At 44.3% G+C, this 19,307-nt stretch overlaps 1 protein-coding gene across 6 annotated transcripts in view; it reads left to right on the plus strand.

The window, feature by feature from the left end:
- Positions 1-19,307, plus strand: part of STX17 (syntaxin 17) — a 121,423-nt gene that overhangs the window by 99,855 nt on the left and 2,261 nt on the right. For all 6 annotated transcript variants that reach the window (XM_050938252.1, XM_050938255.1, XM_050938251.1 and 3 more), the window contains 3 exons: positions 13,056-13,174; positions 13,255-13,305; positions 18,761-18,847. In XM_050938252.1, coding sequence (XP_050794209.1) covers positions 13,056-13,174; positions 13,255-13,305; positions 18,761-18,847 — 257 coding nt within the window. The remainder of the gene's footprint in view (positions 1-13,055; positions 13,175-13,254; positions 13,306-18,760; positions 18,848-19,307) is intronic.

Genomic DNA, 19,307 nt, shown 5'->3' on the forward strand with positions numbered 1-19,307 from the left:
GAAGGAAAAACAGAGAAAACATGAACTGGAGTTGGCCAAAGCTGGGCTGCATGTGCCAGCCAACCCTAACAACCCGGCGCCAAATATTGCTCCACAGCACAGGAAATTTCCCACCTACAAGGCAGGTGATGACACCGAGGCCTTCTTGGAAAATTTTGAAAGAGCCTGTCTTGGGTACAGCATCCCCGAAGACCAGTACATGGTAGAATTAAGGCCACAACTCAGTGGACCTTTAGCAGAGGTGGCAGCTGAAATGCCTAAGCAGCAAACGAATGACTATAAACTTTTTCAAATCAAGGCCAGATACCGAATGGGGATAACCCCAGATCATGCCTGTCGGCGCTTCAGAACCCAAAAGTGGAAACCCGAGGTGTCATTTCCCAAACACGCCTACTACATTGCAAAAAACTATGAGGCCTGGATAACAGGAAACAACATTCAAACCTTGGAAGAACTAAACCTCCTCATACAAATGGAGCAGTTCTTGGATGGTGTTCCTGAAGACATCACACGGTACATACAAGATGGAAATCCCAAAGATATCGCTGAGGCGGGGGAGATTGGAGCCAAATGGATGGAACTGGCAGAAAGCAAGAAAGCTACTGTCAAGGGGAACGATTACCCCAGGGGGCACACAGACCATAAACCCTACAACCGAGGACAGCCAAAGACCCCACATACCACCCAAGTAAAGCCACAGATACCCTACCCTTCAACCTCACCAGTCTCCAGTAACTCACCTCGGCCCAGTGACCCATCAGATGGAAGATGCTTTAAGTGTAATGAACTGGGACATATCAAGGCCAACTGTCCCAAGAACACCATGCGAGTGCAATTCATTACACCACCATCACACCAAAGATCCCCAGGCCCGGATGCCTCTCAAATACCCTTGGAGCGAAGGGAAAATTTGAGAGTGGGCGGAAAGAAGGTTACTGCGTGGAGAGACACGGGGGCACAAGTGTCAGCTATCCACCAATCCTTCGTCGACCCCAAATTCATCAACCCAAAGGCCAAAGTTACAATTTACCCCTTCATGTCACAAGCTGTAGACTTGCCTACAGCTCAACTGCCTGTCCAGTACAAAGGCTGGTCAGGAATGTGGACTTTTGCAGTCTATGACAATTATCCTATCCCCATGCTACTGGGGGAAGACTTGGCCAACCAGGTGAGGCGGGCCAAGAGAGTGGGAATGGTTACACGTAGCCAAACCAGGCAAGCTTCCAGACCCATTCCTGTTCCTGAACCGTCCACAGAGGCCCCGTCTGTGTTACCGGAGACCCAGACCGAGGTAGTGGACCCGGATTCCATGCCTACCACTGAAACAGCCACAGCATCTCCAGTCCCAGGCCCGGAACTGGAACAGCAACCAGCACCAGCCATTGCAACCCCATCTTCAAACTCAACGCCAGAGGGCGCCAGCGAGCCAAAACTGGCAGAAGCAACAGACAGCCATACCCAAAAGGCTCAGCCAGAGCCTGAAATACCCTCAGGTGCACCAGCGGAGAGCGGTTCACCAGCAACGGAAACAACCCCATCACCTACATCGCTTCCAGAGGGACCAAGCCCAAGTCCACAGTCTGAGGAAGAACTGGTGACCCCAGCCTCAAGGGAACAGTTCCAGACTGAGCAGGAAGCAGATGACAGCCTTCAGGAAGCTTGGGCGGCGGCACGGAGCACCCCACCGCCTCTCAGCTCTTCTAATCGATCCCGATTTGTTATAGACCAAGGACTTTTGTACAAGGAAATTCTTTCTGGTGGACACCGGGAAGAATGGCAGCCGCAAAAACAGTTGGTGGTTCCAACTAAGTACCGGGGGAAGCTCTTAAGCTTAGCCCATGATCATCCCAGTGGCCATGCTGGGGTGAACAGAACCAAGGACCGGTTGGGGAAGTCCTTCCACTGGGAGGGGATGGGCAAGGATGTTGCCAATTATGTCCGGTCTTGTGAGGTATGCCAAAGAGTGGGAAAGCCTCAAGACCAGGTCAAGGCCCCTCTACAGCCACTCCCCATAATTGAGGTCCCATTTCAGCGAGTAGCTGTGGATATTCTGGGCCCTTTCCCAAAAAAGACGCCCAGAGGAAAGCAGTACGTACTGACTTTAGTGGACTTTGCTACCCGATGGCCAGAAGCAGTAGCTCTAGGCAACACCAGGGCTAACACTGTGTGCCTGGCCCTAACAGACATCTTTGCCAGGGTAGGTTGGCCCTCCGACATCCTTACAGATTCAGGGTCTAATTTCCTGGCAGGGACCATGGAAAAACTGTGGGAAACTCATGGGGTGAATCACTTGGTTGCCACCCCATACCACCATCAAACCAATGGCCTGGTGGAAAGGTTCAATGGAACTTTGGGGGCCATGATACGAAAATTCATCAACGAATTCTCCAATAATTGGGACCTAGTGTTGCAGCAGTTGCTGTTTGCCTACAGGGCTGTACCACATCCCAGTTTAGGGTTTTCACCATTTGAACTTGTGTATGGTCACGAGGTTAAGGGGCCATTACAGTTGGTGAAGCAGCAATGGGAGGGGTTTACGCCTTCTCCAGGAACTAACATTCTGGACTTTGTAAGCAACCTACAAAGCACCCTCTGACACTCTTTAGCCCTTGCTAGAGAGAACCTAAAGGATGCTCAAGAAGAGCAAAAGGCCTGGTATGACAGACATGCCAGAGATCGGTCCTTCAAGGTAGGAGACCAGGTTATGGTCTTGAAGGCGCAACAGGCCCATAAGATGGAAGCATCATGGGAAGGGCCATTCACGGTCCAAGAGCGCCTGGGAGCTGTAAACTACCTCATAGCATTTCCCAATTCCTCACTAACGCCTAAAGTGTACCATGTTAATTCTCTCAAGCCTTTCTATTCCAGAGACTTACAGGTTTGTCAGTTTACAGTCCAGGGAGATGATGCTGAGTGGCCTGACGGTGTCTACTACGACGGGAAAAAAGACGGTGGCGTGGAAGAGGTGAACCTCTCAACCACCCTGGAACGTCTGCAGCGGCAACAAATCAAGGAGCTGTGCACTAGCTTCGCCCCATTGTTCTCAGCCACCCCAGGACGGACTGAACGGGCATACCACTCCATTGATACAGGTAATGCTCACCCAATCAGAACCCCACCCTACCGAGTGTCTCCTCATGCCCAAGCTGCTATAGAACAGGAAATCCAGAACATGCTACAGATGGGTATAATCCGCCCATCTACCAGTGCATGGGCATCTCCAGTGGTTCTGGTACCCAAACCAGATGGGGAAATACGCTTTTGCGTGGACTACCGTAAGCTAAATGCTGTAACTCGTCCGGACAACTATCCAATGCCACGTACCGATGAGCTATTGGAAAAGTTGGGACGTGCCCAGTTCATCTCTACAATAGACTTAATCAAGGGGTACTGGCAAGTACCGCTAGATGAACCTGCCAAGGAGAGGTCAGCATTCGTCACCCATGCGGGGGTGTATGAATTCAATGTCCTTCCTTTCGGCCTTCGAAATGCACCCGCCACCTTCCAGAGGCTGGTAGATGGTCTACTAGCTGGACTGGGAGAATTTGCAGTTGCCTACCTCGATGATGTGGCCATTTTTTCAGACTCCTGGCCCGAACACCTACTACATCTGGAAAAGGTCTTTGAGCGCATCAGGCAGGCCGGACTAACTGTTAAGGCCAAAAAGTGTCAAATAGGCCAAAACAGAGTGACTTACCTGGGGCACCAGGTGGGTCGAGGAACCATAAACCCCCTACAGGCCAAGGTGGATGCTATCCAAAAGTGGCCTGTCCCACGGTCCAAGAAGCAGGTCCAATCCTTCTTAGGCTTGGCCGGATACTACAGGCGATTTGTCCCACACTACAGCCAAATCGCTGCCCCATTGACCGACCTGACCAAAAAGACCCAGCCAAATGCCGTTAAGTGGACTGACGAGTGTCAAAAGGCCTTTACCCAGCTTAAGGCGATGCTCATGTCTGACCCTGTGCTCAGGGCCCCGGACTTTGACAAGCCATTCCTAGTAACCACGGATGCATCTGAGCGTGGTATAGGAGCAGTGCTCATGCAGGAAGCAACAGATCACAACTTCCATCCTGTCGTGTTTCTCAGCAAGAAACTGTCTGAGAGGGAAAGTCACTGGTCAGTCAGTGAAAAGGAATGCTATGCCATTGTGTACGCCCTGGAAAAGCTACGCCCATATGTTTGGGGACGGCGGTTCCAACTACAAACTGACCATGCTGCACTAAAGTGGCTTCATACTGCCAAGGGGAACAACAAGAAACTTCTTCGTTGGAGTTTAGCTCTCCAAGATTTTGATTTTGAAATTCAACACATCACAGGAGCTTCTAACAAAGTAGCTGATGCACTCTCCCGTGAGAGTTTCCCAGAATTCAGTAGTTAAAAAGTGTTCTTAAAATGTAGAAGTCTGTTAGTTATATACTTAGGAGTATATGTAAAGGTGTATGTGTTGTATTAATCTGTTTATTTTCAAGTTCTAGAAGGAAATCGCCGCCAGTGAGCTTCCCCACTGTCTGCAATTTGGGGGGCGTGTCATAAACAGATAGCTAAGGGTTAATGTCTCTTTCACCTGAAGCACCTGACCAGAGGACCAATCAGGAAACCGGATTTTTTCAACTTTGGGTGGAGGGAATTGAGTGTCTGTGTCTTTTGTCTTTTGTCTGCCTGCCTGCTTTCTCTGAGCTTTGGAGAAGTAGTTCTACTTTCTAATCTTCTGTTTCTAAGTGTAAGGACAAAGAGATCAGATAGTAAGTTCTATGGTTTCTTTTCTTTGGTATTTGCATGAATATAAGTGCTGGAGTGCTTTGATTTGTATTCTTTTTGAATAAGGCTGTTTATTCAATATTCTTTTAAGCAATTGACCCTGTATTGTATCATCTTAATACAGAGAGACATTTGGATGTATTTTTCTTTCTTTTTATATAAAGCTTTCTTTTAAGACCTGTTGGAGTTTTTCTTTACTTCAGGGAAATTGAGTCTGTACTCACCAGGGAATTGGTGGGAGGAAGAAATCAAGGGGAGATCTGTGTGTTGGATTGCTAGCCTGATTTTGCATTCCCTCTGGGAGAATAGGAAAGTACTTTTGGTTTTCAGGATTGGGAACAGAGAGGGGGAGTCTCTCTGTGTAGTTTCACAGAGCTTGTGTCTGTGTATCTCTCCAGGAGCACCTGGAGGGGGGAAGGGAAAAAGGATTATTTCCCTTTGTTGTGAGACTCAAGGGATTTGGGTCTTGGGGTCCCCAGGGAAGGTTTTTCAGAGGGACCAGAGTGCCCCAAAACACTCTAATTTTTTGGGTGGTGGCAGCAGGTACCAGGTCCAGGCTGGTGGCTAAGCTTGGAGGTTTTCATGCTAACCCCCATATTTTGGACGCTAAGGTCCAAATCTGGGACTAAGGTTATGTCACCACCTCCTTACCAAGGCAACACAAGATAGAAATGACTTCTAGTACCAATCTCCCTTGTCCTGCAAATAGAAATTTAAAAACTCACTCTCCTGGGAACAGAGCACTAAAGCCACTCATGTATTGGGGCAGGTGACGCTGGCACAAGCTTCCAGGTCAGTACTGAAGAAGTATTAGACACCTTTCATACCTATACCTGTCAGTGCTGGTGAAGACTTTGGCACTGATAGTACAGATGTTAATGCACTATCCTCATACTACTGAAATCACTGCAGATATCAGCACCAACTTTTGGAGAAAGTCTACTTGTCTTTTCCATTACTGGGAAACATCTTTCCACCTTCCAGCAAAGAACCTTCTCTTTTTCATTCATGCAGATCAAGTGAAGGTATCATTACAATCTAGGGGGACACACTTCAGAGCCCCTCTGGCCTAGCATTGGCCTAGTCAATCATAACAAAACCAGCCTTATCTCTGCAGTGCTCCTCCTTAGTCCTATTGGATATACTGGGGAACTTATCGACTAAAGCATCCAGGAGCTGATCACCATCTTACCAGTCACAAAAACGTAGAACATTTGCCTTTTTTATCAATTGCCAGACTCTTGACTACAGAGAAGGAGGAGTAAAAACAGCTTGAAGATGAGGAACAAGTAGGTCTTGAGCCTCCTGAACAACACCATTCATGTTTTCCCAGCGACCTGTCATTATCTTCCCCTGATGATGCAGTCTTGGCTCTTGTACCATCTCCTGATGATTTTATAGCCTTTTAGCAGCTATTCTCTTGCATAGCAGAAATCCTCAAAACAGAGACCTGAGTAACTGAAGAAAAAGCTCATAATCTATGTGACACATTGCACTCTTCTGCTTCTGTCAGAATAGCATTGCCAATTAATGAGGGGGTATGGAACAGCTTCTGTATGAGGAGAGATTAAAGAGAGTGGGACTGCTCATGTTGGAGGAGATATGGTAGAGGTGTGTGAAATCATGAATGGTGTGGCAAAAGTGAATAAGAAATTATTGACCCCTTCATATAACAGATGAACCAGGGATCACCCAATGAAATCAATAGGCAGCAGGTTTAAAACAGACATAAGGAAATACTCCTTCACACAACACTGATGGAGAAATTCCATGTATAGACTTGTTTGCCAGCAAACATGTGTCCTGTCTTTTACTCCAGAGGAGGCATGAGCCCAGGATCCTTGCAAAATGCCTTTCTAACCCCAGGGGTCAAGGAATTATATATGCATTTCTGGGTGATAGGGAGAATCTGCCAGAATGCAGCCATACTGATCCTGATTGCTCTATATTGGTTGAAACTGTTCTTTCTGGTTAATAGACCACCTCAAAATGTCTATTCTGACTCTGATAGCACTTCCAGACAATCCAGACATATCACAGAACCAAGGTCAGATGCTTCATTCAGACCAGAAATCACTGCATTTGAGAGCCTGGTTGTTGGCTTGTTGAGTGTTTGCTGAGGCTGCTCCTTAAAAGTACAAGAAATGTTACTGCTAAACAGAAAAGACACATACAGAGTACTAGTAAGAAAACTGAAAGGGAAGGATGGGGACCCCGTCCCCAAAGTAATATATTTGTTCTCTTAGCTAAAAAGAACAAAACATCTTTGGCGTGAAACAAAAATACAACACTTCAGACCTAACCAGCAGCTTTGATTCAGTGACATAAAACCAGGGAGATTATCCTGAAGCAGAATAGCAAAAGATCAGTCTTTATAAGGCTAAATTAATTTCTGGTGCAATTCCAAAGAGAGCTACATCAGGGATGAATTTGGTCATTTGAAATTTTTTTGTTGGACTATGCCTGATACTGGTGGCTGATTATGTATCAGTGGAATATGCTGTTGTAGATCTCAATCAGTACAGTAACTCCTCACTTAAAGTCATCCCGGTTAACGTTGTTTCGTTGTTATGTTGCTGATCAGTTAGGGAACGTGCTCATTTAAAGTTGTGCAATGCTCCACTCTTACATTGTTTGGCTGCCTGCTTTCTCCACAGCTGGCAGCCTCCCTATGCCCCCGCCCAGCGCCTCCTGCCCACTGGCAGACCCCGCGGATCAGCGCCTTCCTCCTCCTCCCCCTAGCTCCTATTCGTGGCAATCAGCTGGCTTGCGGCGTTTTGAAGGCAGGAGGGAGAGGGGGAGGAGCGAGGACTCGGTGCACAGGTTCCCTCTGCCTCCCGAATGCCGCAGGCCAGCTGATTGCCCTGGGCAGGAGGTGGGGGGGGAGAGAGGGGAAACCTGCGCCAAGTCCTCACTCCTCCCCCCTGCCTCCAAAACATCGCAAGCCAGCTGATTGTCTAGGGCAGGAGGGAGGGGGGAGGAGCGAGGTCTCGGTGCGCCTCCCCCCTCCCTCCCCTGCCTCCTGCTGGCGGCAATCAGCTGGTTTGCGGTGTTTTGGAGGCAAGAGGGAGGGGGAAGGAGCGAGGACTCGGCGTGCCACCCCCCTCTCTCCCCTGCCTCCTAACGTGGTGTTTAGAAAGGAGGGAGGGGTGGAGGAGCCAGGACACGCGCGAGGTAAAGAGGGAGGAGGTGGGAGGGGAGAAGAGGCAGGTCAAGGTTGGGAGCTTGGGGGAAGAAGTGGAGTGGGCGGGCTGAGGGCTGAACCCCCGCCCCTGGTAGGGGAAGCTGCTGCTGCTGCGCAACGTGTTTCTCCTAGCCTACAGCACCTTCAGCCTCCTTGCCTGCCTCATCTCCAGTGCCAGTAGGCTGTGCCTGTGTGGGGTAAGGCGGGGGCACCTCCCAACTATAGTACTGTATAGTATGTTTGTAAACACACAGCACGTGCATACTACACCTCGCCACCCCACGATTCACTGTTGCTTTATGGCCCCACGGCCCTGCTCGGGAATAGGGCTCTACACCAAGTGCTTGTGAGGCCACCAGCTGCCTGCAAAGCAGCTGCGGGTGGTGCACAGCAGAGGCCCTGCCTTGCTGTCTTGGTACAGAATAAATGTTTTATCTGCTGCGCCCCTTCGCTGGAGGGAGGTAAGAACACAGGGGGCGGCAGTTCACCCAAAGCAAGTTACCGAAATAGCATTCCAGCACCTGCTTCGCTATAGCAAGGGGGAGAAGCGGTGTAGAGATGCACAGAACCTGGCCCTGCTCCCATGAAAGTCTGTGAAATGCACAGGAGCATTGCAATTCACTTTAATGCCAGCTGCATCTCTCTGTCCCTGCATGCACACAGCAGAGAGGGGCACGGCCCTGCAGGAAATGTTCAGAAAGTTCAGCAAGAGTAGCAGCCGGACAATCCACCCTCTTCCACTCTGACTCCACCACTTCAACCAAGTTTCATACTCAGCAGTGATGATTGTAGTATTAGATTGCTTGTTTAAATGTATATAATGCCTTTTGTCTGGCAAAAAAATTTTTCCCTGGAACCTAACTCGCCCCCATTTACATTAATTCTTATGGGGAAATTGGATTTGCTTAACATGGTTTCACTTAAAGTCACATTTTTCAGGAACATAACTACAACGTTAAGTAAGGAGTTACTGTGTTTCCGTAGCAGAAAGCAGACAACTTTGGTCTGTTGCACCAATGTGAACTAAGTCACAGATGATTGGGAAGTTGTGTTTTTTCTATTTTTGTGTATTGCTGAGGCATTAATGTGTTGTGTGCTTTTATTTAAAGCTGCAGTACTTTCCTCATTTCCCCCAAATAGATATTTAATACTGCTGTTCCTTAAAAGGAATATATTTTTACCATATGTGTTTGTATGTACATGTAGTACATCTGACACTCTGCCGGGGGTGGTGATTATTGGAAGGATTAGATTTTTTGGAGAAATACTGGTAAGCGTCAATTTCATCGTACATTCAAACTGATGGAAAAAATATTTCCATGGATAATCAGAATTTACAGATAGGTAAAGTAAGAAAAATGCATTTGAGAAATAGTTTAAGGATATTTACATTGTATATTTTAAAGTGATGTTGACAAATTGTGTTTTAACAGAGATGACTAAGGGGGGAATGTGATAGAGGTCTATAAAATCTTGATTGATGTGGAGAAAGTGAAAGGAAGTGTTATTTACTCCTTCTCCTAAGACAAGAACTAGGGGTCACCCAATGCAATTAATAGGAAGCAGATTTAAAACAAACAAAAAGAAGTGTTTTTTCACACAATGAACTGTCAACCTGTGGAACTCTTTGCCAGAGCATGTTGTGAAGGCCAAGACTATAATAGGGTTCAAAAAAGAACTAGATAAATTTATGGAGGACAGGTCCATCAATGGCTATTAGCCAGGATGGACAGGGATGGCGTCCCTAGCCTATGTTTGCCAGAAACTGGGAATGAGTGATGGGATGGATCGCTTGATGATTACCTGTTCTGTTCGTTCCGTCTGAAACACCTGGCATTGGCCACTGTCAGAAGACAGGATACTGGGCTGGATGGATCTTGGTGTGAACCAGTATGGCCCTTCTTATGTAATAGTTATAAAGCTTTAACTTTTTGAATCTCAACAACTACTGTCATTAAATAATTGTCTGTCCCCCACCCCCATAATTTCCTATAACTGTGAAAATTTAGATTGATAAAAATAGAAAGGAAGGCTTAACAATAACCATTGAAGATATCTGTTGAAATTATAAATAAAATAATAATTCTGCCAGGCATGGGCATGAGACAGAGATAAGGTTGGTGAGGTAATATCTCATATGGGACCAACTTCTATTGGTGGAAGAAAAAAGTTCTTAAGCTTCACAGAGCTCTGCCTGAGATCAAGCCTAGTATAAGCAATCAAAGTACATTTAAATAACATTAAGGTCTGAATCACAGGGAATGTAACCTTAACTGCACTGTTTGCTACTGGGCAAACATTTAAACTGTCAATGTTGTTAGACCTAAGATTTGCACTATTTTGAACCACTTTTTCCCCCCAATACCGTGTATGCGATGGGATATGTTGTGTATTTGTGCAGTTCATAAAAGCTGTTTTTGAAAGACTCTTGTGATACATAAAGGGGGGCGAGGGGAGTAGCTCCATTTGATGGACACGCAGCCAGCGAGTTAGCTGTAAAATCCCCTTGGTCTGTCCTCTGCTTGCTTTACCTGTAAAGGGTTAACAAGCCCGCAGGTAAAAGAAAAGGAGTGGGCACCTGGCCAAAAGAGCCAATGGAAAGGTAGAACTTTTTAAAATTGGGAAAGAAACTTTCCCTTTGTCTGTTGTTCTCTGGGCTGCAGGGACACGGAGCAGTAATGCTGTAACCAGCTTTAATTCAGGTATGATTATAGATTATCAGTTAATACCTCGAATCTATTTATCTGGAGCGTCAGATATGTAAGTAAAATTAGGGACTGTTTCAGGTTTATTTCTTATTTTGGCTTATGGATGTCCTCTGTGCTAACCTCTGATGCTTTTGTTTGCTTGTAATCTTTAAGCTGAATCCCCAAGAAAGCTATTTTGGGTGTTTAATTTTTGTAATTGTTCCTTTTAAGATCTAGCAAAAAGCCTAAGTTCCAGATATATTTTTTCCTTTTTGTTTTTAATAAAATTTACCTTTTAAAAAAAAACCAGATTAGATTTTTGGTGTCCTAAGAGGTTTGTGCATGTTGTTCCATTAGTTGGAGCCACAGCTAATTTCCTTTGTTTTCTTTCTCAGCTCTTCCCCTGGTGGTGGTGGTGGTGGTGGTGGTGGTGAAAGGGCTTGAGGGCACCCCACACGGAGGAATTCCCAAGTGCTCCTTCCTGGGTTCAAAGAGGGTTTTTGCATTAGGGTGGTGGCAGCGTTTACCAAGCCAAGGTCAGAGAAAAGCTGTGACCTTGGGAGTTTAATACAAGCCTGGAGTGGCCAGTATTAATTTTTAACATCCTTGCAGGCCCCCACTTCCTGCATTTGGAGAGACAGAGTGGGGATTCATAGATGGTTGCCTTCAGGATGGAATAATTTATATCACCAAGCAGCAAACTTTAATTTAAATAATTGATTGTTTTGGATGTCTACATTTTAGTTATTTTCCTAATGAAGGGTTTATTCTCATTAGTTGATAACCATTTAAACATTCTGATTTGTAACCAAATACAGCCTTTACACAAAATTTGGTAATTTTTGCACACCAGCAGGACACACCATATCTGCACAATTCTGTAGTTTGCCATACATCTATTCAGCTTCTAAATTTTGACATTTTTTTAATGTTAGAAAATGTTGAGAGACATATTACCAGGTAATAAATTTTTATTTGGGATTCCCGTCAAGCTGCATTTGGATGGAAATTGAAATTCAATTAAAATGTACATTTTAAAATTGTTTTTATGAGTTACCTAAAACCACCTTAAAAGTATTGGATACATAAGAAAAAAAGAAAGTGTATTAAAACATGTTTGCATTTAAAATGATCTGATTTATCAAAGGAAGTCTGAACTGTAGTTGATGAATTGACAGATTGTTTCTGGTCACCATAGGCCAGATTTTCAAATGTATTTGGGTGTCTAAAGAACAGATAGGCACCTCATCTATTCACACACTTGCAAAAATCCCATTAGGCCCCTAAATACCATTGAAATCAGTGGGCCTTGAAAGCAATAGGAATCAGGTGCCTAACCTGCCAAGGTATTTTTGAAAATCTGACTAGACCTAGCTGCATCTTTTGGTACCTAAATACCTTTGAAAATCTGGCCCCGTGTCCTTCATCTCCCACTTGGTTTTTATTCATAGAATTGTGCAGATATGATGTGTCCTGCTGGTGTGCAAAAAATTACCAAATTTTGTGTAAAGGCTGTATTTGGTTACAAATCAGAATGTGCAGATATGGTGTACTTAATTTGTTATGAAGGTTTTGGAAGCATATCTTGTTCAGCCTCCATTGTATCACTTACAAAGTACTGTTGACATAAGAAAAATGCACAGGGTTCTGGTCAATTACTTTACTTTATAAAGTGATCTTTCTAGCTGTTCCTTGCAATACCATCCCATGCCTCCTTCTGCCCCACATATGTGTTCCTTTGTATGTGTGTGTATATGGAGAGGAAGAGGGGGCAATATTTGTATTTGAGGATCCCTTTTCCATATTTTCAACCTTTTAAAAGCCCATTGTTATTATCATGGTGCCGTTATCTACCTGGTCTTAGGGTTTAGAATTGAGCAACACTCTACTACTCTCTTATTAGCATTAGCAGGGTTTTATTGCTCTTCTTCTGCAGCAGCCATCCTTCCCTAGTTCCTGCTGGCTCAGAGTGGGAAAGATGGACTAGAAATGGTGCACTTAACCATAACTATGTGAACCATCGCTCTGACTTCATTCATGATTTGTTTATATCTATCATATATAAATAAAAAGTGCTTATCCCAGGCTTTAGATTCTTTTGCTACATTTGAAAATACACAATCCATACAAAATTAATTAAACCGAATTAAGCAGTATAATTTGATGATTGTTTTCAGAAGAAATCTGGAGAGTGTGTCTCTTCTAAGAAATTTAATATTTTTGGAGGGAAGAACAATTTTTTAAATAAGATCTGTGGTGTTCAGAATAGAACTTTGCTTGTATAAACTTTTTAGGGCTATTGTCTGGCTTGAGTTGGGTCAATTGTCATGTTATCAAGTAATATTAAGATACGAGAAGACAATTTTTTGCAGCCTGTTTTCTAATTGAATTCATGCATTTATAAATACCATGTTTTCACTCAGAGCCTTTGTATAACACTGGAGCTGTGGACACTTCTCAGAGTTTTATCCAGATGTACTCCCCACTCCCTGAAATTCCTCAGGATGAAAATGCTGCTGAATCATGGGAAACTTTAGAAGAGGTACATTGGAGCTCCCTTATATTACCATTTAAGTTCATTTTCTTTAAGCAGATACATAATAAATCATTTTTTATTTGTAGGACTTAATTCAACTCAGCGAGCTGGTGACTGACTTCTCTTTACTAGTCAATGTAAGTATTAATCTAAAACTCTAGATAAAGAATTGATAAAGACAAAGGCTGGGGGACTGGGTGGCTCAAATAATTGGTAAAGAGATAGTGGAGACTTCTGTCACTGATTCGAAGTCAGATTAAGTTGCTACTATTTAACGGCTATTCAGCAGCCTAATAGAAATTGTCTCAGCCCACTTATTAGGGCACAGAAGTCGTATCACATTTTGTCCATTAGTAGCTTCAGGAAAATGACAGTGATTGAATGGAGTCATAGAATGGTCCTTCCTAATCAAGATTTCAGGGCTGTGAGGAAAGTTTGCACTGTTGATTTCTGTGCTGTATCTCATGTATGGATAAATACTGTAGAGAACTCGTGTTTCCAAGTCCGTCAATCTGGCACTTTCCATCAGTCTTAAATAATATGTATACACACGCGCACACATCCTTATGCATTTCACTAAAATATAGGCGCATGGGGGAGATAACAGTACAAAAGCTAGACCCAAACTCTTGGGCTTGGTTCTGCATTCCTTTTACATCTAAACCCCCACTAAAGTCAGATTCCCCCTTTTTTGGAAATCTAGATTTAAGAATAACCATTGAAGAAGAAGAAGAAAAATCAGTAGTGTGAGGATCAGGCCCCTGAGGTCAATAGATAAAACTTCCATTTTGTTAAGTGAAGAACAGGAACATGTGCTAATTTATTGGAGCTAAATGATCTTTAATCGTCTAAGCTATTAATAACGGGGGTAAGGAATTTGCTTTACTATCCGCTATCTTGACAGTGACCATTTAAGAATGTTGTCATGTTACACTGTATTGAAAGCCCTCATGAGGTTTTCAGGATAAAGATTTACATTACATTCTCGAAGAGTGAGTTTTAAGGTAGGCCCCCTCTTTACCCTTGGTTTCCAAGCACCATGTTGCAGCAATTAGGAGCATTCAATAGCACTGGCTTAACATGCTTAATTGCCTCACCACGAGGAGGTCTGTGAAGCTTGCTGAGGAATAACAGACACTAATGCTATTCTCTCTGTGTATCAACAGCTTCCATGCTGCATGCATCTTGACCATTGAGCCCTGTTGATTCTGATCCTGTCTAGGCAATTTTTCTTTGTATTTTTATTCCCCTTACTTCAAAAAAACCATTACTAGCTGCTCCATAGACTTTAATTTTTGCCAACACAGAAGCTGCTGATGGGGATAGTTTTCAATCCAAATTCCTTTGTTAGGTTCCCTTTGCATCATACTAACCATTAGAGAGCATGAACGTTACAGCAGGAGGTACAACAGTTTTCATACTGGGTTTCCACACATTCTCAGCATTGCAGGTTGTGGTGAGAAGGACAAGAGAGACTCCACTGAACAAGATTTGTGTTTTTGCTTACTTGGTCAGGACTTCAGGAAAGGCTCTGAAGTTTCACTCACATTCCACCACCACATCTCATAGAAGAGACGAAAGAAACTCTGTGTGTGCACAAATGTGCCATCTATTCTATCTCCCACCTGCCTCATAATAGATTGTATATACACAGAAATTGTACTGATTTAATTTACATGGTTTTTAGAAATTGCTTGGTTAAATTGGTTCAACTCCCTTATGAGGATGCTTAAATTGGTTTGAGTGTCTTACAACAATTTAGGTAAAGTATAAGTTAAGTCAGTAAAGTCAGTTAATGGTCAGTATCTCTTTCCATCTGGCTGTATGTGTAAAAACACGTGAGTGGAAACACTGTTCGAGTGCCCTCCAAACACGGCACCGTAGTCAGTTATCAGTGGTTAAAACTATCGTTATTGGGTGCACATCTCAATACACAGGGTTTTTTTTTTTTAAGTGGAAAATTATGCACTGCTCACGCACAATATGGGCTGACCTCCATACAATGACTTCAGTGTAAGTTAGCGGCCTCAGCACCTTTGGACGATTCATAGCTATAGGATTTTCAGACACTTAGTCTGTAACTTCATTATTTCTAAACCAGGACTTGAGCCATAACTGTGCATATGTGAGGCTGTGATATTTTCTGGGAAAGCAGTGAAAGTAAGAGAAACAAGGTGGGAGATGGCGAGAGAGCAGGAGGAGGTGGAGACAGAACACCATCTTCTCAGGACTGTTGTTGCTCTTTTGTTAAAAAGTGGCAGAGAAATATGAACCTTGAGCTTTGTGTGGCTGAGATACTGCTGTAGAGTGAAATACATATTGACAGTACTTCGCTGTTCTATTATGTGTTCCATCCAAGGATCTCAAAGCACTTTATGATGTCTGAAGAGAGACAGTACCCTTGAGAGAAGAGAAAGTATTATCTCTATTCCTTTAAACAGGGAAACTGAGCCCTGGTCTACACTACGAATTTAGGTTGAATTTAGCAGCATTAGATTCATTTAACCCTGCACCCATCTACACGACAAAGCCATTTTTGTCAACATAAAGGGTTCTTAAAATTGATTTCTGTACTCCTCTACGAGGGGATTAGCACTGAAATCGACCCTGCTGGGTCGAATTTGGGGTAGTGTGGACGCAATTCGACGGTATTGGCCTCTGGGAGCTATCCCTGAGTGCTCCATTGTGACCGCTCTGGACAGCACTCTCAACTCAGATGCACTGGCCAGGTAGACAGGAAAAGTCCCACGAACTTTTGAATTTCATTTCCTGTTTGGCCAGCATGGCGAGCTCATCAGCACAGGTGACCATGGAATCCTAGAATTGCAAAAGAACTGCAGCATGGACCGAATGGGAGGTACTGCAGCTGATCGCTGCATGGGGAGATGAATCCGTGCTATCTGAACTCCGTTCCAGAAGACGAAATGCAGGAATATTTTAAAAAATCTCCAAGGGCATGAAGGACAGAGGTTGTAACAGGGACCCACAGCAGTGCCACGTGAAACTTAAGGAGCCCAGGCAAGCCTACCAAAGAACCAGAGAGGCAAATGGCCACTCCAGGTCAGAGCCCCAGATATACCGCTTCTATGATGAGCTGCATGCCATTCTAGGGGGTGCCCCTACAACTACCTCACCCCTGTGCTTCCCTCCTCCCCCATCCCTCCTGGGCTATGTTGGCAGTTATCCCCCCATTTTTTTGTTGAATTAATAAAGAATGCATGAATTTGAAACAACAATGACTTTATTGCCTCTGCAAGTGGAGGTCAAAGGTGGGAGGGGAGGGTGTTTGGCTTACAGAGAAGTAGAGTGAACCAAGGGGGCGGGTTTTCATCGAGGAGAAATAAACAGAACTTTCACACTGTAGCCTGGCCAGTCATGAAGCTGGTTTTCAAAGCTTCTCTGATGCATAGCGCGCTCTGCTGTGCTCTTCTAACTGCCCTGGTGTCTGGCTGCGCATAATCAGCAGCCAGGCGATTTGCTTCAACCTACCACCCGCCATAAACATCTCCCCCTTACTCTCACAGATATTATGGAGCACACAGCAGGCATCAATAACAATGGGAATATTGGTTGTGCTGAGGTCTAACCTAGTCAGCAACAGGACCAGCGAGCTTTTAAATGTCCAAAGGCACATTCTACCACCATTATGCACTAGCTCAGCTTATAGCTGAACTGCTCCTTACCCCTGTCCAGGCTTCATGAGCCATGGGAGCAAGGAGTAGGCTGGAGTAGGTGTGACCACACAGTGCTGCTGATTGGGAGAACAGCCTGAGGCAGAAGCCTCCAGCTGGTATGATATTCCAGGCAGGACTGAATCTCCCTTAGACAAAACTTAAAGAAGAGAATGACCTGGAGTCATTCCCATTTTTGTCCAGGCGCCCCCAACTGACCTCTCCAAGGTCGGCCAGGAGCACCCATGTCTGCCCAGGCAACCCGACCAACCTAATCGAAGTCGGCCAGAAGCACCCACGGGACAAAGACGATGGTTAGCAGTTGTATTGCACCGTCTGTCATGCGCAAGGCAAGGCAAGGGGATGCTGCTGTGTAGTATTGCAGTACTGCATCTGCCAGTAGCACCCAGGAGACGTGGTGACAGTGAGCTGAGAGTGGGCTCAATGCTTGCCGTGGTATGTCATCTGCACAGGTAACCCAGAAAAAAGGCGAGAAATGATTTTTTGCCGTTGCTTTCACGGTGGGGGCGGGGGCCTGACGACATGGACCCAGAACCACCCGCGACAATGTTTTTTGCCCCATCAGGCACTGGGAGATCAACCCAGAATTCCAATGGGTGGCGGAGACTGTGGGAACTGTGGGATAGATACCACAGTGCAATGCTCCGAAATTCTAGCCTCGGTACTGTGGACGCACACCACCGACTTAATGCGCTTAGTGGGGACACACACAATCGACTGTATCAAATTGATTTCTATAACATCAACTTCTATTAAATTGACCTAATTTCGTAGTTTAGACATACTGAGTCACAGAAGTTTCCCAGGTGTGGCAGAGCTTGGACTGTAAACTCGGCGCCTGATTCCCACTTAATCACAAGACCATCAATTCCCATTATACACATGGCTTATTATGTTAATTATATCATATGTTGTAAGAATCTACCCATTCCTGTACCTGCTGTTTAGTTAAACCGTAATTAAGAAAAATGAATTTCTGTGGTGTCTAGTACTACGGAGGCTGGAGAGGGCATGGGTGTTTGCCACAGATATTCATTACCCCACGTCTAACAGAACTGGGCTCAGCTATTGCGCTAGAAAGAGTAAAACAAAGCTTGTTCTGAACAAAGATCTTAAATTCAGAACATTTTAAACTGTATGCTGGACAGCCCATTGTGCTTTGTGACGGAATGAGGCTGGGGTCCTGCTGTGGTTTACAAATGAGGGGAAGAAGTATCTCATTTCCAGATAGCAGCTGAGGGAGGCTGCTCACCAAAAGCTCAAGGGGGCTCGCAGTAAGAGTGTGACTGACTGGGAAAAGTGGAGCATTTTTGCATAAGTTAAACAAACATAAAGCATAGGATGGATGTGCAGTTTCAGTGTGTTTTTTCAGCAAAGTTGTGAGATTAGATCTGTAGGGTTACATTAACGTAATATAGTTTCATAGGTAAAACATGGCTTTTGGGATTTCTTTAATCCATCAATGAAATGTTGTGTGTCATACAATGCCTTGTACCCTCTCTTATTAGAAAAGGAATTGTTTTGAGTATGAAACTCGGCATGAAGCATAAATGCTTGTTTGGATTTATTGGATTTTTCCGAGATGCAAATTCATCCATTCATATAACAGTAGATTAAATAAGAATACGTTTTAGTTTGCTCTTTCTTTAACCGTACCAATACTCTGTATAATAGCACTCCATTTTATTACCTAATAGTTAAATTCCTTTTTGTAAGTGGTTTTGTACTTTCAGCTTGGTTTATCAGATGCTATTAATGAACTACCATTAAGGCTGCATGGCTACAGTGTGTAGCAGATGAAAGTTGCTGTGGGGCCCTGATTACAGGCATTAAAATAGTGTGTATTGGCTTACTGCTGCTTCCCAGCAGGTAACCTCACTCATAATTCCTTTGCATCTAGTCTCAGCAGGAGAAGATTGACAGGATTGAAGACCATGTCAACAGTGCTGCTGTGAATGTTGAAGAGGGAACCAAAAACTTGGGGAAGGTAGGGATCTATTCCCGCTGGTGAATCAATGGTACTCTGCCTCCCAGCAATCTTCTGTATTAACCCAATTGATCTGCCGTCTTTAATGCTGAGGGAACCAGCAATTAAGGAAATAAGGAAGAAATGACACATAGGTAGTGGAAAAAAAATCAATCTCTTGTAATGTTCTATTACATTCAGTCTGCTAGAAAAGAATTTCTCTGGCCTAAAGCCTCATTATAAGGCTGTTCTGCTGCTTCTTTCAATGGAATACCTGCAAAACCAGGCAGCAGAGTGTTAAATGATTGGCTCATAAGAGTCAAATGAGTGTGAAATGAAAGGATACCTGGGACACATGCTGCTGTGATACTAAACCACATTTATATTACTAATAGTTGTTAACAACCCACAAATATAGCATCCGCACGTTACTGGAAAGTTTGTGGGCAGATTACAGTTCTTACATTTGTTTTAATTATGT

Source organism: Gopherus flavomarginatus, chromosome 2 (assembly GCF_025201925.1).
Source record: "Gopherus flavomarginatus isolate rGopFla2 chromosome 2, rGopFla2.mat.asm, whole genome shotgun sequence".
In the NCBI taxonomy this organism is placed as follows: Eukaryota; Metazoa; Chordata; order Testudines; family Testudinidae; genus Gopherus; species Gopherus flavomarginatus.